This window comes from Pempheris klunzingeri, chromosome 7 (assembly GCF_042242105.1).
Source record: "Pempheris klunzingeri isolate RE-2024b chromosome 7, fPemKlu1.hap1, whole genome shotgun sequence".
NCBI lineage: Eukaryota > Metazoa > Chordata > Actinopteri > Acropomatiformes > Pempheridae > Pempheris > Pempheris klunzingeri.
This window is the reverse complement of record NC_092018.1, coordinates 19,288,508-19,315,626: the sequence shown is the minus strand read 5'-3', so window position 1 is coordinate 19,315,626 and position 27,119 is coordinate 19,288,508. Positions and strand designations below refer to the sequence as shown.

General features: G+C 41.3%; 1 protein-coding gene across 1 annotated transcript; it reads right to left on the bottom strand.

The window, feature by feature from the left end:
* Nucleotides 1–331: 331 nt before the first annotated feature.
* Nucleotides 332–26,443, bottom strand: sgsm1a (small G protein signaling modulator 1a). Its single transcript, XM_070833929.1, has 25 exons — nt 26,395–26,443; nt 26,210–26,253; nt 17,350–17,425; nt 12,610–12,772; nt 12,199–12,351; nt 12,035–12,102; nt 11,004–11,149; nt 10,289–10,426; nt 9,797–9,921; nt 9,172–9,239; nt 8,844–9,007; nt 8,298–8,433; nt 7,228–7,357; nt 6,646–6,710; nt 5,730–5,875; nt 4,766–4,894; nt 4,497–4,679; nt 3,942–4,013; nt 2,518–3,666; nt 2,285–2,409; nt 1,722–1,804; nt 1,469–1,578; nt 1,220–1,316; nt 628–795; nt 332–479 (listed from the first exon to the last, which is right to left on the bottom strand). The coding sequence occupies exons 1-25, from the start codon at nt 26,411–26,413 to the stop codon at nt 391–393; spliced, it is 3,846 nt and encodes a 1,281-aa protein (XP_070690030.1). The 5' UTR covers nt 26,414–26,443; the 3' UTR covers nt 332–390.
* Between the last annotated feature and the right edge of the window lie 676 nt (nt 26,444–27,119).

Here is a 27,119-nt window from a genome sequence, read left to right as displayed (position 1 = left end):
TAAATATAGTCTCTGGTTGAATTCAGCTCTGCATTTTGGTTTGAAATGTCAAACTAAAACCATCCTTATCTCAAAATATTAAGTGCACTCGGATTAAGATTGACACTTAAGGGATTTCTGACAAAAATATTTAGAAATCAAAGAAACAATTTTTCAGATACATCTGTTTCACTTAACATACTGACAAATATGAAGCATAATATTCTCACACAGCTGCTGACAACACAAACATCATTGTGGATACAGTGGATAAGGCTCATAGCAGCAAACTGCGATTGTAAAGGCTTTGTGTCGCGCATGTGTGTGTGTGTGTGTGTGTGAGACTTGTGTTTTACTCTTGTGCTGCACTTCACACTTTACTTGGAAGGAAAAGAAGAAAAGCGCTTGAAATCACTTGTTCTCGATCAGCATCTGCACCTTGCACACCAGATCTCGGGCCATGGTCAGAATCTGCTTTATGTTGTGATGCTCAGCCATTTCTGAAAGACAAGGACACACGTTAACTTTGTTTTTCTTTCCACTGCCAAGTATGTCAAAACGGGCCACATAGCACAGCGGAGTGCCCCTTTAACAAAACTTAGAGGGCATACATGTGAGTAACGTCAGCTGTAAAGTTGCATGTTTTACCATTGAAGAACTTGATGATGTCGGTGAAGTCCATGTTGTTCTCCAGGATGATGTCCCTGTAAATCTCCACCAGCGCGAGGGCAATGAAGAGGACAAAGTGACTAGAGGACACACACTTGGCCGCCCAGATGGTTTCCCAGACTGCAAACACGTCATCGTACACCAGCTCTGGAAGACAAAGCACATAAAGGAACGGTTGTCAAACCGCGTCTGTGTTTGCCGGCTTGGATGGGAGGCGAGTTATCAGTGGAGGGGGATAAGAGTGGAAGCAGCTGATTACTGGAGTGGGAGAGAAGATGTACTGAGATATCCTGGTGAGAAAGTTTACAGAAAACATCACAGTTCATAGTTGAACTGTCGGTATGAAGCATAATTAATTATAAAACCTATCCAAGCAGCGGCTGCTCATGCCAATTATTTCATAAGCAACTCCCAGGAATAGGCTCCCCAAATGTAACTGACTTCTAAATCCTACATTGTTAGCAAACTGCCAAGTGGTTTGGCTTTTTATCCACAAACAGGGATCAAGGAGGAGCAAATCTCCCACTCCTCTAATTGGCACAAACTCTTTCTCACAGTGCTGTTACTTTACCTCGCTTGAAGTCAAGGAGAAACCAGCGGTAGCAGAAGTAGAAGTGGGTGTAGTCTCCGTTCTGGTGCATTAGCTCAAACAGCTCAGAATCCAGGATCTTAACAGAATGGGGATCAGGGGGGGATTCAGGAAAAGAAATAATGGGGCCGGTTATGGAGGAAAAGTGTGAAAAAGCTTGTGGGCAGTGAATGGATTTAGCTGCGCCTGACTGCTACAGTTTGTGTAAAAACTTTACTGGTGCTGTGTCACCTGGATTAGAGAGCGCATGTTGGCAAAGTGAGTGTCCATAGCTCCTCCGTGTGGAAAGTTTTGATTCATTCTCTTCATGAGCTCTGTGAAACAGCTGAAGGCCAGGGCCTCTGATAGCAGGAGACAGAGAGAGGAAGCCGGAGTGAGAAAGTGAGTGGGCAAACTCTCCTCTGTTGTTCCATCAATAGCTGTAAAAATACACCAAATGTCAGAGAGGAGGGAAAATAAGAAGTGACTCAGAGCGTCAACTCACCGTCATCCAGAATGACTAGAAGCGGAGCCAGCAGATCACACATGCCCTGAACGTAGCCGATGTCAAGGTGCCTCCAGATATAGCTGTAAACATACAACCAAGACGACTTAAAAACTAGAAACAGCCGAGTACGGTTATCTGCCAATATGAGTCATAGCCTACGCTGCTGTTCAGATTGAGAGGTGTTTTTATTAATTCGTTCTGAAAGTTACACTGCCGAAGCTCTCGAGAGCACTTTCTGCCAGACGACCTTAGAGTAACCTTTAACCCATAACCCTGTCAGACAGTTTTTCCGTAAAGGCAAACTTCTCAAGACCTCGTACTTGACACTGCACTTCCTTCAGTCCTCAGCACTAGAGCAGCCAAGTGTGAAGTGGATCAGATGAACGGTTGTAGAGAAAATTGAAAGACAGACAGGCAGACAGAGAAAGAGAGACTCCTTCCATTTTAGTTAGATACTGTCAGCTTTGAACAGCAGGTCAGCCATTTTCCTTCTATGTAAACGTAGGTAAAGTGAGCATGTTTACACATTATTACATCCCTGATGCTGTCAAGTGTTTTACCTGCACATGATGTTGCGCAGTTTCTCCAGATTGGCAGGAGTGAAGTACCAATAGTTTCTGTCACATCGCTGGACATCCTTTTCAATGCGGTGCAGATTTAATGTGTACAAGTCCAAAAGCTCTTGCTGAAACAAAAACAATAAAAAAAATATATATAATAAAAACAAGTAAACATAGTAGGGTTTATTTGCCAAAGGGTAAATTAATTTGAACTTGAAAAAATGTGTGCATACAGAGAAGGTACTCCCAGCAGATTCATGAGAGGTCGCTTCGTTCTTTGTGCTTTCAGACCCGACGAGAGAGTCAAAGTTAGGGTAAAGGCTTTCCATCTCCGGCTCCTCAGACAGGATGGACTCTGTGCCCTCTGGACTGGGCTTTCCCTGCTTCTCATCCTGCCTGAGCTCCATGGAAGGGGCAGAGTCCTCAGAGAAAGATACTGCTTCGCAACGTCCTTTTCTGCTCCAAGGCACCATGGAAACTTTGGCTTTGGGGATCTCCTCCATCTCTATGGCTGAGGGAGACTCATCAGACTCATCAGTCATGATCTCAGTCGCGTCTTTCTCAGAGGCAAAGTAGGCTTCTCTTGCTCTGGAGACGCTGTTGTCTGCCGAGAAGATGAGGTTATTTTCAACTTCAGGAGCCGTGGGATCAACGGATATAATTTCTTTCCCTTCTGCCAGTAAAACCTCTTGTGGTTTATTTGTCTTTGATTTGCTCATTTCTTTCTCCTTTTTATTTATTTCTGCAGTTTCCATGAGGTTTGATATTCCCTCAATACCCACTTCTACTTGTTGCATTTCTCCTGACTCTGAAGATTTAATTCTTTTAATTCCTTCCAGTGCATTCAGGTCTTTATCTTCACACTCGGGCCCCTTCGTTTTAATTGCCCCAGACTCCTCGACAGTTTCTTGTGTTTTGGGTAGCAGACTTGTCTCTTTGTTGGCTTTCTTCACACCCTCTTCCAACGGTTGGATCAGGTTCCCAGCTATAACCTCAGTTTTAGTATTTTCTGGAGTTTTGGTCACATCAGGTGCCTTCTCCTCCTCTTCCTCCTCCTCTTTGTCCTTCACTTTACCTTCCACCTGACTCTCCGTTTCCTCTGTCAGACCCTCACTCTCTACTCCTGCAGGTTTGACGGGGCTCTGTGGCGCCTGAGGGACAGCTCCAGGCCTCGTCGAATCAGGTGCACCGCTGTCCTCTGTGCTGAGTGAGCCATCCGACAGGCCGGAGGTGACAGAGAAGTTGCGGGAGGAAGGATGTCCAGAGTCGGGAGAGCTTGTCCCGTTCTGCAGCGCTCCATTGGGCATCTTCGGCACCTGTTTGGCCTCTTCGTTCTTGGGCTCTGTCTCGATCTGGTCCACCTCCTCCACGGACTCAAACACCTGAAAGAACAAGCCAAAGGGAAGCAGGCTACTCCAGGGGAAGGGATGGGAGGATGTGAACAACTAGCAGGAGAGAGAATGCAGGAATGAGGAATATTGGTTCAAAAGAGTTGAGATCAGATTACTTTTGCCTTATACTGAGAAATGTATCATCAAAGATCGGGACCAAGATGTTGGCATTCTAAAAACTCTAACATAAGTGCTGTTCAGTTTGTTTCAAAGATTGTTTTTGAAAGAGCAACTTTGCAGGCTGTAATGTGGTCAGTTTTTGTTACCTGTGTGCTGCTGCTGGAGTCACTCTGCAGGCGAGCCAGGCTCTGTCTGTCTGAGCTCTGGGAGGACTGGGACTGAGTAATAAATACATTCAGACACAGGTATTAATATCATATTATAAAAATTCAATCATATTGTGCGTTGGATCATGTGCTCTGCTCACAAAAAAAAAATGGCTACTCTATTTATTTAGTTTAAAATTTCCTAAAGTTCCTAAAATGGGGCACACTCCAAAAATGCTGGAGTAAATAATGCAACCAATAGCTTTTTATTAGAACTTCTAAGTTTAGGAAATAGAAATATCTTAAAAAGTGCATCTTTTATGACACATTATGATATAATTTTTTATCAAACAGAAAGATCCCTTCAGAGCTACAGACGTTAAACAACTATTCATGACTAGAACTGTCCTTTATTTGTAAAATTGTAAAAGAAAACACATTTAGTCTTATATACTGTAACATTATTGTTGAAGGGGACACAACATAAACAGCCGGTTCCTTTCTTAAGAGTAAAGCCACCTTGTGAATAAACAATTCTGTGTGTTATTGCTCCACCTCATTACTGACGGTGGAGTCGTGGTGGGTCATCTTCTGACTGGAACTGTCCATGCTCGCCCCAGAAGAGCACTTTGCTAACGCTGCAGCATGCAACTCCTTCTCCCGCTGGCGGACTATCTCCTCACAGCTGAGCCACTCGCGCATGGTCTGCTGGTAGCACATTCTGACCTGCTCATCCACCTGGGGCGAGGGGTGAGGGATCAAGGATCAGTGATTCAGGTGGGAAATGCTTTGGCAGCAAGGCCAAAACTGTGGAAACAACAAACCTCCTTCCTCTCAGCTTCTGACATTCCGAACTGATAATGGCCCAGCAGGAAAGGCCACACTTCTTTACGCAGCGAGGCATCCACGCCGCCGAAGTAGACCAGGCGAAGCAGCTCCTTCTCCTCGTACGCCTGAAGACACAAGACATACCTTCAGGCAACTCAAGAAGTTAATATTTGGATTTTCCCCTTCATCCAGAAAGACAATTATCTCTCACCGTATGTTGGAAACATTCAACCGTGATTTAAAACAACAACCTTAACAACATGACATCAAAGTAGCTGTTACTCTGTCAGTGCAGGTAATGAGGGTGATATTTGTACTGTGTGCTCATTATTTTGAATTTTCTTTGCAGGAAGATAAATAAAAATCTACTTCAGCTGTAAGTCCAAATCCAAAACATCTGTTCACATCTGTTTGTGTTTGTGTACCTTCATATATAGTCCACAGTGTTACAGATTTGTGTGGGTTTTATTAGGTAAGTCAAAGAGTAAAACAGTAATCAAACCACTTGAAGAAACTCTGCTTATTGTGAGATGCAGTTGAAAGCTCTGGGAAAAGCATGTAAGTGGATCTTCTTTTGTCAAACTACTGTTTCCAGAGTGAAGGATGGGCTCAGTGAGTGGCCAATGATCAAACATTACATTAATTATCACTATGTTCATGTCAAACTCCACAACTGCAGGTAAATGTAACTAATGTCCAAATGAACAGTAGATGTGTGTAGATGTGGCTGACAGATCCATTAGTCATGCTTCATGCACACTATTGTGAGACTAATGGTGTGAGCCACATGATTAGCAGAGGATGAAGATGGATGAGACAGAAGAGTGACAGAGTGAAAGGAAGAGCCTGAGTGAAAGTGTGCGTGTGACTGTATGTGTTTGTATGCGTTTGTCTGGACGGCATATTGTCAGCAGCAACGTCAGGCTTGTGTTGCAGTGCTGTGACACCGGCGATGCTTACTGTACAGTCCTGGAGGAACGTCTGCCACACGTCTGTGGTGAGCCCTTTGTAGGCATCACGCGGCACATCGGGCGCCACAATGGTGTGATTGACGAGAGCAGAGAGGTGTGTACGCACAGTGGACAGGTGACGGCAGTATGCCAGCCCTGGTTGAAAATACAATTAATCAAAATGTTTTGGAAAGGTGTACACTCTGTTATCCAGGAAGTGACTGGTAAACGTTTCACAATGTCATCCTCTTTCTATTTGTTAAACCATGCACCCGGTAATCTTTTTGATACAGATACAAGGTCTCTATTAACAATCCTGTTATTCCTTGCTAAGAAATGCATATTACTGCGATGGTCGGCCCCCCAGGTCCCTACGGTCAATATGTGGATGTCTCAGATATCGGCTCTTGTTCCTTTGGAAAAATTGACCCACGATCTGAATCACAAATCAGAAAAATTTTGGAAACTCTGGACACCTCTGCATACTTTTCTACAAAAACCCTGACTGTAGTTCCATAGCATAATAATTCAGTATCTCACTGAAGGATGCAATGTTTTATTTTTTAAATACTGTCTGATAAGTATATGTGGTTGCATTTATTTCTGGAAAATTCTGTGTATTGTATTGCAGTGCATGAAGTTAGTTTTGTGGTGGGTGGGATTGTTTTGTTTTTGTTCTTGCCTTCCTGTTTGCTTATTTTTTAGTTTATTCTTCTTATTATTACTATTATTATTATTTGCACATACCATAAAACTCAATAAAAAGAATATAAAAGAAAATACAATTAATTATTAAACGGCTCTGCAGATGTTACTGATAATTAAAATGAGGACATTATGTACAACTTCCTGACATTTAGCATAGTGAATGCAAACAGATACGTATATTTAAGGCTTTTCAGTGTACATAATAAGCAATCACATACAGCCATAAAATGCTCGAGAGATGATCTGATACTTCATGTTGTCGCACAGCAGCTTCAGAGGAGCCCTGCAGGAAGATACAGTACAGAGCATTTCAGTTACGTGGAGGAAACATGCCACTATTCTGTTACCCTTTCCTTAAAAGACTATCATTAAACTATTCATTTTGTGCATGAGAAGTTATTCATATTGTCGTGAATGTATGACATAGTGTATCTAATACAGAATTTATTAGTGTTGAGGCTAGCCTTTTATCATTCAAGTGATAATCTATTGTGCTGCCATAGGGAATAAATTAGCCCAGCGGCTTGCCTTTTTCATAACCATTTTATCTGCCTTGCTTATCACCTCATTTTCCCCACACATTCTCATGCCACTGAGGGAAATGTCACATAATTGTCTTCTGGGTAATTGCTAGGTTCTTGTATCTTTGCGTCTTTTTCAGTTTCGTATTTGTGATTGAGGATTTCTGTTTGGCACTAAGGGATGTCAGGTAATTGTGTGTGTCTCTGAAGGGTTCAGCAGTTACTCATGGTCATGGTCTAACAAAAGTCAGCCTAGATTGACGTGTGTTCATTTCTCACCTCTCATGGTTGCACCCCTTGGTTGTCGCCCCATCAGAGAAGCTCCCCTGAGAACAAGAGGAACACGAGGACTTCCTGAGAGTGGGATGCCACATTGTAGCTCCCTGATCCATCAAGTCTGGAGGAGTCACTGCAACATGCACACACACACACACACACACACACACACACACACACACACACACACACACACACACACACACACACACACACACACACACACACACACACACACACACACACACACACACACACACACACACACACACACACACACAAACAAACAAACAAACAAACAAACAAACCATTATCACTGTCACTTAAAAAGCCTTATGCTGCTCAGGCTTTCAAGAACAATTATATTTGCACACAGCTGTAAACATTTTGCATAAGCAGAATTACATTGATCAGTTGTGATCTGCTAGAAGCACTTCAGAGCACAATTTGTTTGTGCTTGATTCCGGCTTGATAGCAAAGGTAAAGCATATGAACAAAACCATTTAAGCAATCTGGATGCTGATGCGCTGTTGGAAAGCATGAAGCCATCATATTTGGTTACATTATCATGGAGAGAAGAATTGAACAAGAGCCTTTCTCAGTTCAGAGAAATGATCGATTGATCAGTTGTCTACACATCGGCTGTTAAAAGGTTACTGCGCTGTAATGCAGTAAAAAAGGTGCCGGGGAATGGGAGGGGCTTTAATCATGGGACACATCAGTAAACTTTGCCAGAGGCGCAGGACAGGCCAGGAGGATATTAGATGCAGGGAATTAAAGCAAGGCAAGCTGACAGATGGACAGACAAGCCGAGTTGTGACAGTTTTACAGCTGCTTCCTCTGACTGATGGGGATTCTTCGGGACAGCTGCAGGACCTCTTGGGTACAACCAGGGTCCCTGTTTTGGAGGAAGACTCTCCACTCAGTGGAAGGGAGAGGGAAGAAGTCACATGGGGAGGGTGGGTAACAGTCACTGTAACAAACAACGAGTAACATTTTCATGAAAATACAACAATCTGGCGACGCTCGTGGTCACTGCTCATCTTAATTTGCTTTTCTAGAGGGAATCTCACCAAACTCCGACTGGCTGTTTGGGAAGAGGATGCGGAAGACATAGTCTGTGGCCTCGTCCTCCTCCTTATCTGAGACCGAGTCTGAGGATCCAGATCCCTGAGGAACCCTCTTCCGCAGCTTTGGAAACACCTTTCCCTGCAAGGAGAATATTACTGTTACTAAACTAACACAAACCCCAAAAAATCTCAGCAATTAGAACCCTGCTAAGCCATCCGTGAGAATTAAAGATAAAGAGTGTCTGCATGCTTAAGCCTATTAATAGTGGCTGAACGTGAGTGGGTGGTTTTCATTATTCAGTTTAGCTGCAGATTTAATGGCATTTACAGTCAGAATGCAGAGAGAACACTAAGCCATGAATTCATCACTATCACTGGAACCAATAAATACAACCACCACTCAACACCCAAATGTCTTTTTTATTGATTTATTGATCAGATAAGGCTTGTTCAGCATTTCTTTTTCTAGTAGAATGCCTATTACATGCAATTTGTGTTCTGCATCTGGAACCAGGGAGCGAGCCCAAAGAAAAGACCTCCTGAGCTGACCTTTCCCCTCTGGGACCAGAGCGGAGGGTCCAGCTGGCCATGGGGAAGCAGACCGTTCTCCAGGCAGGAGAGGAACTGCAGCAAGTGGCCTCCTCTGGGGAAGCGAATTGGAGGTCTTTGGATCCCATCCTGACTGACCAGCACCACCGTCCCCCCACTGTCAACTACAGGAGATGTACAGGAAATAATTTCTTTATTTGATCATTCATGATGGCATTTTATTTGACAGCTGTGTTTACTTGCAGACACGATAATAAATAGAAGAGGCAGAAATAACACACGCTGAGTTAAAATTGTGGTGTAAAGGTAAAGGTTTGTGTGGACCCACCTTGTTGATGACAGTGCAGGTAAACTATCTCCTCTAGAGGGATTGTCATGGCATAGTCCCAGTATACACTGAAAGATACCAAACACTGGTCAGTTAAGTAACAAGACTGGTCTTACCACATTGGGTGGATCACCAGCAAACAGTGAAATATAAATCTATAGGGAATATTTATGTATCACTCGTGCATATCGAAATCTCAAGGATCATTAATTTTATGGATAATAAAGAGAGCAGTAAGGAGTGTGCACACAGATGAGCGGGCACAGAGAGCTAATGCAGTAATCAATTTTTTTGGTGATAGAAACCATGCACAGGTACAGGGACATAACACGGTTTGCTAGTTTGAGAGATGTCTGACAGTGTCTCAGTCAATAAACCATCTGCTGCCTGCTGGTGCACTGAAAATAAGCCTCATCAGATCAGCTGCATACTGAGCCTCTGAGCCACACAAGAAACTGCATTATTCAGTAACACCCGAGTCTTACACAAACAGCAGAGAGAAGACGGTAAGAAATAAAGCAGACAGTTTACATGTCTTTGAGGAGGCTTCATGTTGGATATTCTTAATATGAGAAGGACTATTGATATTATCCTAAAGCAAGCTATGTAGACAATAATTCTGCACCTGCGTTCATAGTCTAAGTCTCCAACGGAGCCGTTCATGAGCTGATTGGGGGTCCACTTCAGGGTCATGATGTCAGCATTCTGGTGCAGAGAGAGATATCCTGGGATAGCCTCCATGTCATCCCTCTGAAACAACCACATGAATGTTTTTATTAGATGCAATAATCGAGGATATGTCAGTATATATTAGCCTGAAGAAGACTGTATTGTTTGTGGAGATGAAAATGCTAGGTAAAGCTGTCTTGTCCATATATTTACACTGATAACATAAATATACAAAGAAATAACTTGTTTTGTGAAAAAAGAAAGGATGAAAGCACAAGAAGAAGATTTTCAGGACATGCATTCACCAAAACATTTTGCTATTGCTATTTTTAGAGCAGACAGGTGATGCCAAGGATATGTTTCTTCTGTAAAATTGTTAAACTTGTAAATGGAAATATGACTTCATATCTATATATCCATGAGCGATTAGGGGGAATCAGATAGTTACCGGTTGTACAAGCACGTTGTTTTTGCCAAACAATAGGGTCACCCTATTGTTTTGATGCAGGGACTCCACATATTCACGAGCTGATGGTGAGGGGGAAGGGCGCTCATCCATGCTGCTGCTGGAGTGCCGCTTCTGGATCTGCACAAAGCAGACGCCAAGTATATCAAATCAGAGCACTGTAAACCAGTGCTAAATTGATGACCATCTTCGCAGAATGAATTACAGCTGAACAGTCATATAGCCATCTTCCACGAATGAGGTTTTTAAATGAGAAATATTCATTCATATGCACCAATGCACCCTCCCTCGTTTCTGATGCCAAACTATAGTCTACTTTTGCTCGGAATACATCCATTCAACTGTACCGCACAACTGTAAGGAGTATTGTGGTGTTATAAGATAGGCCGAGTTGTCCTGGTTCACTGATAACTTGAAGACTGAATCGAGGTGTGAAGGTCTCAGATACACTCATATGCACGTTCTTTTTCCTGGGATGCGCTGTGCTTCACTTAAGTAATCTTAACAGATCCTCTTTAATCAAACAGACAGCATCTCAGAAAGGAGTGTGGCTGGTCAGATGAGATGTACCACTAAAGCTCTGCTGCCCTCCCGCTATTTTGCCAGAATAAATATATGATACAGACATGTGGGATAAAATAAAAGGAGTTTGGCATTAATTCTGCATCACCTACTGTATTACTGTTTTAATACTTACACACAGTGCAGGCCTCTTAGTGGGAGAATCCTGTCTGCAGTGGCCACCATGGATGCGATGTCTTTGTACCAACTCGTCAGCAGACGGGTCTGTCCAGAAGTGGTCAGCTGTCTTCATCTTTGTGTATTCCAAAGCACAAGGTCCCACTATCACAATGAAGGTGAATAGCAAATAGTGCATAAAGATATTTTTTCTGCTTTCCTGTCTAGTTAATCAACCCATGACCCTTCAGATTTATCTTGTTACTCTTTTGGCTGGGAACCACTGCCAACAGTGCAAAACAGCAACAGCTTAATCTAAAAGGTACAACTACTGGCACATTCAATGAGGTGCCTGCTCAGACCCCCAGCAAGTCTAATCCCCAGCAGCGGTGCTTCTGGGTCAGACCCTTTGAAAAAAAGTCAGCATTCAGTGGTGGGAAGCCAGTGAGGGATTGTGTCCCTGTGGCAGAAGACCACATTTCTATTGGTTAGCCTGTCAGCACTATTTGCTTAAGTCTACAATGTCCTCCAGTAAAGAGTTAGCAACAAGAAAGACTGCAGGAGGAGGAGGAATACTCCTTGTGGTTGTACACCTGCACTTAACAGGCAAGTTGAAGATCTGTACAATCTCCACAGTTTCAAGGTAGGCAAGATTAGTGTCACTGACTCACTACCTGCCCAAATGGTCACAACCTCCCCTTCTGTTCTGTTAATAACCAGAAAAGTATTTGCAGAACATCATGATGTCGAAGTGAAGTTGACCTTTGACCTTTTGGATACAAAATGTCATCACTTCATCATTTTATCCTATTAGACATTTGTGTTGCTGGTGCAGAGGCATAGAGATGGCACCATGATATCATTGTATAGGGCACTGCTCCAGAGGTAACCTTTTGCAGTGGGAGAAAAGTAAAAGTCTGCTCCACTTGTTGTTAAGACCACCACGATTGCACACATTTTCATGAGCCTAAAGCCTAAACCAGGGTGGGGCACATGTTGCTAGGTGATTTGTTAAAAGACACAAAAGCTTACAACGTCACGTATTATTACCTAACAAAGAGGCAAGGATGGGTCCGTCCACTGGGTCCATTAGAACAGCCTCTTTCTCGTAGTATTTACTGGAAGAAAAACATGAAAGAGGGAGTTTTAAGGGGACACTGAGTTCCTGTAACACAAACAGTTTAACAGACTGTCATCGGCCCTTCTGAAAGTACCTGCTGTTCTCCACCAGGTAGAGGACAATCTTGTCCAGCACCTTTTCAAACAGAGCCGTCCGGATCCACAGGTTCTTCACTCCCTGTGGGGTGAGGCTTGGCAGTCGGGGCATCTTGCGAAGGCTGTCTTGACTTTGTAAGCTTTGACTTCGTCTGCAGAAGCAGAGTCATAATTTTTAATTCAAACAAAACAAATATAACATGTTCCATTGTTTCTGCATGCAGCTAATGGCATCAGTGATGCATGATTTATAAAGGCTTACAAACATGAATTATTTAGAGGCTTTACAAAATAGAAAATAGCCCTTCAAGTAAGCAGACAGCCATTTGTGTTCAGTGCTTTTGCTTGCACAAGGCTTTGATGTGCGCTTTGAAGTCTGCTGTGATCTGCGACGTCTGTGCGTCTCTCACTTTGTCTCAATGATCTGCTCCAGCTCCTGGGCCTTCTTGCACAGCTCCTCAGCTGGGGCGAAGCTCTTCCCCACCTTTGTGAAGAGTGCCGCTATCTTGTTGCTACGCAGAAAGCCCGCTGCCCGCCGTTTCAGCCCGTGCAGCACACATGCCTCCACTGCAGCTGTGTGTGGACGCAAACACAGGGTTGGAAAAAACGAAAATATGTTCTTTAACAAAGTGGGCTTTACTAAAACTGCATGTACGAACAAAACACTCGCATATTAGGCAGTTGTGGTATACAAGTTATTACTTGTCTATTTATACATCCAGGAGAGATGGAGCAACACTAGCATTCATTTGGAGTTGGATCTATGATAAATTCAAGTCCCATATTCTACTTTTAGCTGTTTTGGTCTCCGTCAGTTGCTGAGGAAAATATCTGGCTTTTAACACAATAAATTTGCAAGCGGCAGGACCAAAACAATCAACGTGAAAGCTGCTTTGGTATCTTTCAGCTAACTAATGATATAAAAATATTGAGTAGTACATGTTTAATTTGTAATGAAAAATGCGTCTAATCTAAATCTAATCTATAAAACATCTAATATGGCTCAAAAAAGTTTGTGGCACAAAATGTTCATAATTTTGTGAGCATTTAGATCCAAGAAATGTGGTTTTGTGGCACAAAAAATGTGTCTTGCATGATAGCGTGTCATACATTAACTTCAATAACTGTGGAAGCTGGTGCCTTAAGCACCTGTATATCCATATCTTGAAAATGAGTCTGAATAGACAACATTACTAAGTGCCACATCATCTAAATCTGTCGGATTTAGGTTTCGGCTTTATAATTAATTCTGCTGCATTTTAAGGACAAGTGTTTTGTCGTCACTGTTTGCTCAAATGAAGACTGCACATTTCCTAAATGGATTTCCTAGGTGCATAAAATAAACATTTTTAATTAATTAATGCCTTCAAATAATAATTTTTGCATAAGCTCCAGTGAGCTGGAGTGGACACAGAGGTCGATGACAAGATAACACACTTGCACGTTCACTCAACTGCGCAGAAAATCAGACACACCTCTTCTCTCTCAGGCCTACGTGGCATCGCTTGGAGCTGTGTTGACATTTGAGTTCTCTTTCAGGACTAATCCTGTGGCTCTGTTCACATGGGGTCAGGGGGAAGGCTGGGGTTGCCGTGGCAACGCCTGTTGATGGAGCGATCGAGCTCTGGGTGAGACAAGCGGAGGGAGGGGCGGCGGCAACTCATCAGCATCGCGATCCCTCTCTTTCCATCATCCTCTCTCCCTCGAAACGCAGCTTCTCTCCTGCCTCCATCCTGTCACTCTTAGTCTGTCACTTTATCTGTCACTGATGTTCCTACGATCACTGTCAACAGGCTTTTACTTCGACCTAGGTGATAAAAACGTCATCGCAGCCATCAACTTTCAGTTTTTTTTTAAACTTTAAATCACAATATGCCCTCATCGTCCTTCTGCACCCTGCTCCTTATCTCTCCATACTGCCCCCCCCCACATCATTATAAGAGCAAGAAGCTAAATGTCAGAACAAAGCTCAACATTAAAAGGTCTCCAAATATAATTCATCCTCCTCAGTCTCTCATCATTTCTGCTAACTAGTCTCAGGCGGCACAAGTATGAAAAAAGCAACTCCCAAACCTTTTCACTTTTTGATAGCCACTGTCTATCAACCAAGCTACAGAGAGAATCCCCAGTGTGCCTCAAAGTCTGCAGCCACAAGCGTCTCTGAAATGAACAACTGCATCACTGGCAGCGTTGCAAATGATATTTTGTTCACCTCACACATGGGAAATATGTTTATCACTGTAGAGACACATACAGTATAAATAAAGTATAAAATAAAACACATTGCTTTCATATTGAGACTCAAGGCAGGGCGACGGAACATGAAACAGAAAGCAGGAGTGCCAAATTAGTCTGTAAAATTGAAAAGGTTTTATCTAACTAATTTTTCTACAACAACAATAACACACAGCATTAAATGTGCTTTGATGAAAGTAGCATCATGTCAGTGTGATCTGGCCTTTGTGCAGTCCCTCCTGGTAAAAACATCCAACACAGTAAATTGCCTCTAATCATCCTGTATCTGGGGCAACTGAGTGTATTAAGAGACTCTTGGACGGGGACACACAGCTGACCAATACTTCACTCAGAGCAGCCAGAGGCATCAACACAAGGTCTTAGGACTTGCTGAGACAATCAGTCAATATGTGGACCCGCATAATATTATCTGATGACGTTTTCTGTTCAGTTTGTCATTTTGTGTTATTTATCCACTGTGATAAAAACACATGTTTGCTGAATTCTCACTGAATGGCTTTGGGGAGTTTTGACTGCAGTTCAGACAAAATAGACAATTTTTAGAAATGACTTTAGGCTCTAGTGCCTGTGATTGAGTTTGTTTATTATTATCTGGCATTTCATAGACAGAATGATGAATCAGTTGATTCAAAATGATCTCTAGACTAATCTGCAATAAAAACAGCCATTACCAACATACATATGATGCTTTACTATTTTCTAGTGAATATTTTTGTAGATTTTTAAGTTGAATCATATTCAAAGAGAGCAAAATGTACATTTTGTACAGGTTGAAGGAACAGTTACCATCCTTTACATTACAAAGTCAATCAAATCAATTGCATCTTTGGAAAACCATTGGACGCTTTAACCACAATGATTAATTGATTCTTCAGGTCATTCAGATGTGACATGCAAACGACTTCGGTATCGACGACAGAAAAAGACGTGAGCTGTACTTTCCTGACGGCCATCAAAACTGAAGTAGATTCACAAGTTTTTAACACGCCTGTTTGAAAATTTACATCATTACCTCTGGTGCCGCTAACAGGCAAAAGTGGAAGTATCTTTTTGAAAGACAGAAAGTTCAACATGTAACTGGGTTGGCTAAGGATTAACTATTAAACTAATGAAATAATCAGAGCCTCTACTCTATCAGGAAAGCTGTGCTTGTTATACACTTTGTTGTGCTACTTTTCACTGCGTCCTGACTCAAGTCAATAGTGGCTTTTTGACACACGTTCCCTCCACAGCATCTACATTACAGACTCGGCCTGGGCAGCTCATCACTGTAGCCATGATGGTGGAGGCTAATTGCTCCCTGGTGAGCTTGCCAAGCTCCTCCTCCATCCCCCATACACTCAAATCTCTAAATAGACCACAACTGAAAGAGGATGTATACTAACAAGAGGCACTATAAGGTTCACAGGAGAAGGAGGAGGAGGAGGAGGGTGACTGGGTGTATGATACCAGTAAAACAGGTTACTAGAAAAGACAGCTGAATATAGCTGCGTCGCCCATTGCCACACTGATCCAGTGCAACATTAGTGTGCAATTACATTTTCACAACAAAATAGCCGGCGGGGCCAATAGAGACCTAACAGTATTGACATATTTTTGTTGGTGCAGCTCCTCGCACACATTTACCCAATGGTGCGATGAAGACAGCTTATTTATTCGCCCCATTTTCCTCCGTGGTAATAAGAGTCTGTGCCAAGGGAAGGTTTATCACTGTTCACATGTTTATACCATAAATACAGTTTCCTACATTTCACGGCTTTAAGAGAGTCTTAAGAACAGTTTGTGTCTGCACGCATAGCTTCCGGCTAGTAAAAATATCATATTTTTCTGCAAACTGAGAGTCATTTTATTCACACTGAAATCTCCAAATATATCTTGTTTCTGAATACAGTTCTGGACTGAGCCAGACATCTGACTGGTGTGAGCGTCTGCACGTGGGAAGTGTGTTTCTCACAGTAATCATACTTTATTAGTGCCATTTGGAGGCAAGAACGACAACATTTGCCAAATACTGAACTTTAAATGCCCTTTATTTCTATTTAAAACTAATTATACACCGCAAAAGTTATGTTGATGATGTGGCTCTTTGCATCAGAGAGTTGACTGTCTGTTTTTAATGTAGCTGCTGAAATCTCAGCTTCCTTCCATATCTAAGAGGTTTTATGAAGCAAATGTATTCTTGTTGTTGGACATATACGTTGTTATAGAAAAACTAATCCAATGATAAGCACCACCAAATTTACCCTATCCTCTTTGTATTTTGATTTTTGCCTTCTCACAAGGAACAAGAGAGGATTAATGCTGTCTGCTTGGAAAACTTGAACTTTAAGTGAAACCTCTATTCTTAAAATGGCTGCATAGCAGAATTATAAGAAAGGGGAACGGTACCAAAACTACAGTGTGCTAATCAACTGGCTTTCCATTCCAGATTTGTTACGCTTAAATGCCTTTGCAAGTATTGCTTTGTTTCATCATGAATGTAATTTTCACTCATTCATTTAGATCTAGGTAGTTGCGTCATTTGTGACCCGCAAAGGCTAAGTAGATGAATAACAGTATGATGAAAGTGAATGAACAGAAGGTAATTAGTGTGAGGTTTAAGAAAGAAATGCATATAAAGAAAATCACCAGAAAATATTTCACCTCAGATATAGTTACCTACAAATGGTAGCATACTGTAAGATAACAGATTTAGGACAACATAAAGGTGACATAAATAACTAAAGATAAAGCAGTAACTGCACACTGACTTTAATAAACTAAAGCAAACAATATCAGGAATGATTCCAGCTTAAAAGAAAACCCACTCAGACTCTGTTCAGCGTTGCAGATTTTTTCATCCTGAAGAGGTTTTAAATAAGCTGTGTGATTCATTTGTGTATTTGGTTACTCACCACAAAAGGACACAATATGGCTGCTGTCTTCGTGAACAAATTTCCTGGTGACGGCTTCCTCCATAATCTGCTTCACCTGTCAATGACAAAACAGATTCTGAATGACTCATTCATTAACATGCCACTACCGGCATACATGCAGTCTGTGAGGAGCTTGTTGAAAACAGTTTGACAACAAATGAAGATAATTATGAGAATTTAGGAAATTAAAACATGGCTGTATATAAGAAAAGAGAGTAAAGTGATGGGAAAGGAGTGCGGGGCTCAGACATGAACTGGAGTTAAAAAGTTAAAGAGACAGAAAAAAAACCCTACACTGAGTGGGAACAGTGCATGTTAAGTTGGTGGATGAGTCACCAGCTCTCATCCCAAGGACCTCAACTGGGAAATGGAAGTGGTGCATTTAGGGGTGGGGGGAGAATAAAGGGAGGGAAGCCCGTTCATCACAGACCCCCTTTTCTTTTTATAATCCTCAGTGGGAGCAACTGACTCAATTGTTGCGTCAAAGACTTCTGACGTCCTTTTCAAGTGAACCCAATTTCTTTTTTAAAAAGACGGAGAAGGTCAGACACATGCTCAAAGTGCAATGCTCATTAGTTAGGCTTTGTCGTCACGGCGATGTGCCTTTTTTTCCCTCGCTGACTCGACAGTAGCTACAGACCAATAGCTGAGACGAGTGATAAGTCAATCCCTTCCGTGGCTATGGAGACGTGCCCCTGTGTGGGCACCACTCTGCAATCTGCACGGGGAATATCAACCTCCGGACACAGCCACACAGATAGCTGTAATTTCCTGTAGAAATGAGTCTGTCCACAGCGACCACATTACACTGCCAAGTTCATGTTGCACACAGACACAGAACCACACAGCTATTCGCTCCAGTGGTTGAGGTTCCCTCTGCTCTACACATTTTCCAATCTGCACATTGATTCAGTCCTTTGGTGGTGTGAGCAAATCGTTGGTCTGAGAGGCAGCTCAGTGGTCACGAAGCAACCAGCTGTCTAACAATATTAGCTTTCATGTTGGGATATTTACAGCTTCATCTTAACATTTTCCAGAAGATGAAGTTCTGCCTTCGGATTAGATTTAACACCACAGCTCAATTTTGTGGACCAATAATTTTAATATCTAGGGTAGTTTAATGTAACACATTGAATTGAATTTGGCAGCCATTTATAAATACTGTACATACAAAGGTAAAAGGTTAATAAAAGCAAAGAAACTAAACTTGCATGGGATTCAGATCAAATAAAATATTTAGGGGTAAATTTTACTAAAGAATTTAATACATTATATGAAGTTAATTATGGCAAAATAAATACAGAAATCCAAAAAGACTTGACAAAATGGACACACTTGGTTCTAGATCTCAGCTCAAGAATAGAGGTGATAAAAATGAATGTATTGCCTCGGTTGATGTATTTATTCAACTCTTTACCAGTCCATATTCCAGATGCACAGTTCGCTAAATGGGATAAACAAGTGAGTAGGTTTATTTGGAAGGGTTCAAAACCAAGAGTAAGGTTTAAAACGCTTCAACTTGAGAAAAAGAAAGGAGGTCTTTCTCTCCCAAATTTAAAGGAATACTTCTTGCTGCTCAGTTGAGATATGTGATTAATTGGTGCGCAGAAGAATATTATTCCAAATGGAAACATATCGAACTTAACTATGATACATGCCAACCTCAATCGAGACTTGGTGATAAAGATTGTGCACGGCCTAAAGAGGTAAATCCTATAATTGAAACAACCCTTAAGATTTGGTGGGACATAGTGAATAAATCCAAGTTGGAAGGAGACTGTAAACTGTTGGTATGGCCCCTACATTCCCCTAAATTTAGAAGTGGTCAGCTTGACGATACCTTTAAAAGATGGGTGGAAAAGGGAATCACAGCCGTGTGTACCCTAACTGAAGGGAGAATGTTTAAATCTTTTGACAAAGTAAAAGTCGAATTTAACTTAAATAACTCAGACCTGTTTAGGTACTTCCAATTAAGACACTTTTTCAACTCAGACATAAGGACTCACTTTTCAAAAGAGGGCAGTGAACTAATTGAAATGGTGACAGGGGCTTTAAGAAGATTGCCATCAAAAATTGTATCCAAACTATATAAATGTCTACACAATAGTAATGGGTATAACTCCATATATGTAAAACAAAAGTGGGAAGCTGAATTACAACTTAAACTGTCAGAGGATGACTGGCATTCTGTTTGCCTTTTACAGCACGTTTCAACTAGCTCCAGACAGTGGAGGGAATATGGCTGGAAAAACATAATTAGATATTTTATTACACCACATATCAAAAGTAAGCAGCTCAAAATTTTACAACCGTGCTGGAGACTATGTGGTAGTATGGATGCCAGTCATTCTCATATATTCTGGACCTGTTCAAATGTAAGACCTTTTTGGGAGAATATTGCAAAAGTAATTGAGGAAATATTTTGCTACAAAATATCAAACGATCCAGGGACTATGTATTTTGGACTGCCAGCAAAAGAGGAGGTACGTATGGAGGATGCCTACCTCTACAGAGTGATCTTGTTGGCCTGTAAGAAAACTATTACAAGAAACTGGATGAAGAGTGACATTTTAACTGTAACACAGTGGAGAGAAATTATGAACAAAATCTATGTGATGGAAAGGAAGACTCATTATTTAAGACTGACTATGGGCAAATTTGAGAAAAGATGGGAAAAATGGTCACACTATATAACTCAGGCATCTCCAACCAGTACTTTTTAAGCTCTTTCTTGGTGGGTTGCCAAAAGCCTTCTCTGAATGCACATTTGCTTGATTTGTCTCATTTTTATACAGTCTGCAAACATTAACATAAACTCAGTAATATAGAAGAACAAATCTTTTGTAACTTTCTACAAATTGGCTGAAAATATCTATCTGCAGGTAAACGCATCCTTGATCACACAGCTACACAGGAGTTTTCGAGATGAGGGTAGCTCATTGACGCTCTTGCTGTGTAAAAGTAGCTCAAAGCTTGAAAAAGGTTGGAGACCCCTAACTCACTGAATTTGTAAGGTTTCTATTCTGACAGTAGCACCCCACTACATTTGTTATCTTTTTGTTTTTTGTCGGTTCTTTATGTCTGTAGAAAATAAAAACATAAATAAAGAGTTTAAAAAAAAAAGAAGCAAAGAAACAACTTTGACAAACAGATACTATAATCCAGTCAGCGCTGCATAGAGAGTGTAGAAAATTTTTCTACTCATCATATTGTCCAACCCTACATGTACACTGAAGTAACACACATATGTAAATGCATACACATCCATCAGTCCATATGCAGTTCATTTCTTTTACAATGAAGCAACATCTGAATAAAGGTAGAACAATGAAACACCAAGATTTCAGATTTAACTGTGAGACACGAAACAACTAGTTTTTCTGTGATGCTGCTGAGAAAAATCTGCCCACTGAGCACTGATTTCACCCTCACTGTTAATACAAGACGAGGACGTAAATGTGACTAATCTCTCACTTGTGAAAAAACTACAAAGGCTTATGAACGCACTTGGAAAACAAAATGTGCCCACAACCGTGCACCCCTGACAGCATTTATGTCAAACAAAGACACGTTCACTAATTAGACAGCATTTATTTGGCCTGTTCACATTGGTAGCATTGTTATCTTCAGCATCAACAGAAATGATTCATGCTCCCAACACATCAGTGTCAGTCTGATGTGGTGCGCACCCGCTCTGCTCACGTGCACACACCAGCGCACACACACACACACGTTTTCTTTCTGAGTGCAGTTGACATACAAAAGCTGATTGATTTGCCAATTTGAGGGTGCAGACTCCTTGTGTTTTCTCATCTCTCTCATCTGGGCTACAGATCAGGCCTCTGAGGAATTTAATACGATGAAGCGTCTAAGCACAGACAACCTGCAGGTTTCTATGGAGACGGCACGTGTCGCACAGTGGATCACTTCCTCCAAAGAAGATGCACCAACAACATTCATTCATCTTTGGAATAAACGACTGCAGCTCCCTAACTACAGTAACTAATTATGTCTGAATGTACAGCGCTGTCGTCGTTTCATACATTATCCAGCTCCCTGGCGTCCTAGTGTGTTAATTTGGTATCAATCAAGCCCAAATCAAATCCTCAATTTACAATTTAGATTAGCCATATCTTCTTAAATGACAACATAAAGTATTTTTTCAGTAGAATTTAAAGAGAGACGATGTGCGTGACATGATAGCAGCCATTAAATGTCTCTGTTATGGTGGCAAAGCCTGATGAATCTGCTCTAACTAAAAGCTGTAGCTTGAAGGCATCAGCCAGAGTGATAAAAGATCTTCAGAGTATTCCAATTAACTCCTGCAACAGCAGAGCCGAGAAATGAGAGCCAGAGAGAAAGCCCCATCCATTAACATCCACCCTTCATTATTAATCATCTCTGTGGCTGCTGATGAATGTAGGGGAAAAAATATGAACAATCATCACTGGTTAATCCATGTGTGCAGAGCTAAACATCTGATTTAAAGTTAGGTATCACAATTTCACATTTGTACTGAAGGCTTTAAGACTTTAGTATTTGAGTAATCAAACAACGAATAAAGAACGTAAGAGGCAGTGAACACGGTTCCACCACAACACAGTCTGAACTAATTAATCAATCAATTAATCAATCAATCTTTATTTATATAGCACCAATTCATAACAGCTTTATCTCAAGACGCTTTACATAAAGAGCAGGTCTAGACCAAACTCTTTAATTAAGAGAGAGACTCAATGATTCAGGAATTCAAAATTAAGGATTCAAGAATCCCCACATGAGCAGCATCAGATATTATATTGAGCAACAGTGGCAGGAAGAACTCCCCTTTAACGGGACGAAACCTCGAACAGACCCAGGCTCAAATGTGGACGGCTTAACATGGCAATCTCATCATAGGGTCCATTGAGTAGCTGTTCTTGAGCTTTTGATCACATCGCCTGATCTTTTTCAGCAGAGGAAGTTTCCCTGTTGTCATGGAACTGTGATGCTTCCAGTTTTTCTGAGCTTTTCTTGTCCATGTTGGCTTAACCCTAACATTCACAACACCAGCCAGGATATTAAGCATCACCTTTACTGTAATTCAGTTTGATAAGTGGTGTGCAAATTCACACAAGCCATGGTGTGTATCATACTTCTGCCCCTACAGCCTAATCCTACCTCATCCATACCAAAACCCGATTATGAATACATTCACCTAGAAAGGTCAAAATCTGTGTAATAGTCTCAGTGTAAGATCTCTGCCAGTATTTCAGATTTCAGATTGTTCCTGCAGTAAGAATCCACGCTGTTTTAGTGTTTTCTATCAACACGCTATCAGGAATCAGAAGATCTCTATTAGCAGAGAACACAGAACAAGACAGATGGATTATCGTACACTCCGCTGCATGAAACCATATCCTGAGTAAGCACTCAGCCTTTTAAAAAACGTGAAACAGCAAAGTAAATGGTGCAAGATCTGCGTGGCCTGTTTTCTAATTGTCTCTCAACACCCCCCCCACACACACACACACACCACCACCCCACCCTCCCCTCTCTCTCCTTTAGCAAACACAGGTGTGTGTTTGTGTTTCTGTGCATGTGTGATATACAAAAAGACAGAAGGAGGAGCGCAGTTCAGAGGCACGATCAGAGCAAGATAAAGAGACCGAGACAGACTGAGATGGGTTCCGTATCAAAGCTAAGGCAAATAAGAGATCTAATTTAAACCAATTTTGTGCCAGGAGGTAATTCTGCTGCCACAGACGTCCTGCACTCTCTGGGTAATGGCCCACATCCAGGTATATTTGAGCAGGCTGGTGGCCCATAACCAGCTGGACAAGGCAAGTGCAAGAACCCACAGCATAGAGACGCCATATGGTATAGCCCGGAGTGATAATAAACATAAACTAATGGGAAAACAGTACAAACAACAAGATGTTTCATTTAGGGGAAATACGCAGATCTGAAAAACACCCCTACAAATAAATAAAAATCCAGTGTTAACTCCTCAGCTGATTTTCATGAAGTGCTCGTCCATCCACAGACTCCATCAGTCTGTATTTGTGGGAAACAGTGAAAGAGCGATTGTGAATGAATCTCGACGAGGCCGTATCGGCACACAGGAGGCAGGTTTAATCATGGGAAGGGTCTGGTCTCCACTGATAAGACCCGGAGGAAAACAGAACAAAGTCTCTACATTCCTCCTTTCACAAGATCCAGGATGTGATATTTATCTTAGTTTGACAGAAATGAAATCTTAGAATTTAATATATATAATAAAGTAGAAGTAGAAGTTTATAATAAAGTCTGAGTCTGGAAATCTGAGATGAAAATAATGAAATAAATCCATCAGTTGCTACCACAAGGAGGTTAAACTGGTCAAGACTGGAGTAAACTAGCGTTTCTCTGCTACACTTCTGGTTTGTAGTGACCACTACCAACAATAGCAGAAGAGTTTAGGACATGCTGAGAAGCTTTCAGGGTTGAGGGTGTTCACTATAAAGGTGGAAATGTTAAGTGGGGTCTTGGAAACCTTCCCTGAACAAAATAAGGAAACAAAAACCTAAACAGGAGAAAAGTAACATCACTGAGGTATAATGGAGGCACCATCATGCTAAAAGCTGATACTCACCTTTTATAAGAACACAAATTAACTATCATCTAAGTAGAATGCAGTGGATATTATCATAGTTAGTTTGTTTGAAGCTTAATTGGTTCAACTTTTAATACTTAATTATTGTATTAATATATATTTTCTGAGGTGAATTTCAGTTTCCTGCCAGCTGCAGGTTCAAACTTAACCTTGTTTTGACAAAAGTGTTTTGACGAGGTGGAGATTTAACATTACGCTTCCCAAATTAAAACAGGTTTCACCACACAAACTAGCTCTTACATTGAAATGATCACTAACCCAAATATTTACACTGTCAGGTGTAGCCAACTGGTGCATAGCTTCCTGAACCAACCGACAGAGCTTACATTAGCATGCTAATGTAGAGTGCATAAGTTAGCCAGGTTAGACAGAAGGCTTAAATAAGTATCATGCTGTTATACGATGATGTGAACCTTCTTTACATTATATTTCACATAAAAATAACACGATGTTGCTCAGACTACTGAACAGCATGCCACTAATGTTAGCCTACAATGGCCAAACAACGTTGGCTATGTTAGCTTAATCTGATATTTTCCTCACACGCAACACAAACAGTTTCCATGTAAGCATATATAAGCAAAACAGATTCATACCTACATTTAAAGAGAATTGTCTGGTAAGCTTAATATATCTCTTGGTCACCTAAATCTTTTATCTTACAGCTACAGCTATCTTACAGTGACTTCCTGTTTCTTAATTGCTTAATTGCTGTTTCTTAGCAACCAATTTACATATTACTTCAATAAACCTGTATATTACTTCAGTAAACCTGTATGTTACTTCAGTAAACCTGTATGTTACTTCAATAAACCTGTATGTTACTTCAGTAAACCTGTATGTTACTTCAGTAAACCTGTACGTTACTTCAGTAAACCTGTACGTTACTTTAGTAAACCTGTACGTTACTTCAGTAAACCTGTACATTACTTCAGTAAACCTGTACATTACTTCAGTAAACCTGTACATTACTTTAGTAAACCTGTATATTACTTCAGTAAACCTGTATATTACTTCAGTAAACCTGTATATTACTTCAGTAAAGCTGAATTCAGTGATGCACCAAGGATAGAAACTGAGTATATGCCCATGGCTGGAGTCCAGATCAGTCCAGACATAGTGGACTTCATATCTTCATATCAGAGGAACGCTGTAGAGCAGTTTCATCTGAATAAGATCAAGCACAGCCGGCTCTAAAATCATGATAATATTCAGTCACAATAAGCAGGTCCAGAAAAAGGTTATTTAGCTGGAGTGACTCTGCTTTGGACTTTCTGAATATTAAGCAGTTTTCAAAACAATGAGGAAGAAGCTAAGAAATCCTCATTCTTCTTCCTCCAAATGGACGCTCATGCAACTTAAGCATCTCAGCATCAACACAAGTTCCAAGTAAGGTGATGATGGGCGATGGTGACGTCTCTCTCTCTCTGCAAACATTAATTAATTCCATGTCTGTTTTTCACCACCGTTTGGGACGTCGACATGTCAGAAGAAACCTCGCTCGAGAGCTGAATGTCAGACGGCCTAAACGGTAGTGACGCCTCATCTGATCTCTGTTGAACTCTGGTCTTCTTTGTCACTGCAGCAACCGCAAATGATGAAGAGTGACACGAAGTATTGGAAACCAGCTGAACAAACCACCTGAGCTGCTTCTATATTTGCTTCCACTCATCACCATATAACTCATTACATGCATTACCCACCCACCCACACACACACACACACACAGTTTGTGTCTAACCAAATGGCTTTGCAGAAGGCTGACGGTTTGCTCTGCCATAAACACCACAAACAAACACTGACTACAGACAATCTGTTTCCATCATGCTGCTTCTCCACCCGAATAATTAGAGCTGCAGCACGAACATTCAGGCAGGGAGCACTGGATCAGATAAATAGATTTACTACATTTACTTACTAGATTTAAGAAAATACATTTAGCCATACTTTGAAGACTGCTGTTGGTATTCTAATATTTAACACAGGTTTGTTTTCTCATCTTTGTGAGATAAATCAGATGAGCAACAAGCCATCTGTCTCAGGTGTCATGATCAGGAGAAGACAGAACAGCAAGTACAGACACAGTAATTCCAGCCACTGTTTGTCAGGGATCTCCTCCCTGTGCACGGTGTGAACTACACAGCTTCATACAAACCAACGTGTTTGTTTTTCCAACTCGATAACAGCTGAGCTAAACGCACCCACCTCCTTCTTGACGGTGCGCAGCAGCCTCTGACGGGTCTCTGCCTCTACAACAACAGCACAAAGCACAAACAGCGCATTTTTTCCAGCAATTTATCACAACTTTTCTTATCCTGTATTCTCTTAAAAACACATAAATCATTTAGAGACGTTTCTCTTCATGTTTTTTTTTTTTTTTTAGCTCCCACCTGCCATGATTGTTGCCATGGATCCTGTCTCCTGTCTGCAGGCAGCACCCCTCCCATCAGCTGAGTGCTGCTCCTACACCGCGATGAGGATCACGACTCCTCCTCCTCTCACACACGCCTCTTAAAGACACATGCAGTGCTTCCATTGGGTGGTCCACGCACAAGGAGATGAGATGAGCTCTGTAGTATCAAAATATGAGCATATTCTCCATTGAATATAGTTGCCTACATTAAAAAAGTAGCCGTCCACAAGATTGACTATTAACTTCAGTATAACTTTCACTGAATGAGACTTATTGCTGGGATGCTGTTTTGTTTACATGGAAATAATGCTATCAAGATATTACATACAAGCAGAAAAAAACGCATCCCTGAACAGAAAACAAATATATACATGGAGATCAGAGTCATGTGTTTCCCTGACATGGAAACTATATATATACATACATATATATATTTATATTTACGCCATCTTGTGGTCAAGATATGGAAAGATTGGGAGACAAAAAAATCTTATGTTGAACCAGATACTTTATCTGAATATCATGCAGATCTCGGTGTGCCTGCAGTCCTAGAAAATGTGATTCAGTAACAATGCTGTGGACACACTAGATTTTAAAGCCAATACGGTCCCAGTTCCACATGCAGAGAGCTCAGGAAAAATTCTAAACTTTGGGCACATAGGGTGAAAATTCAATGGTGAGGATATGTTGAGACCAGAGTTA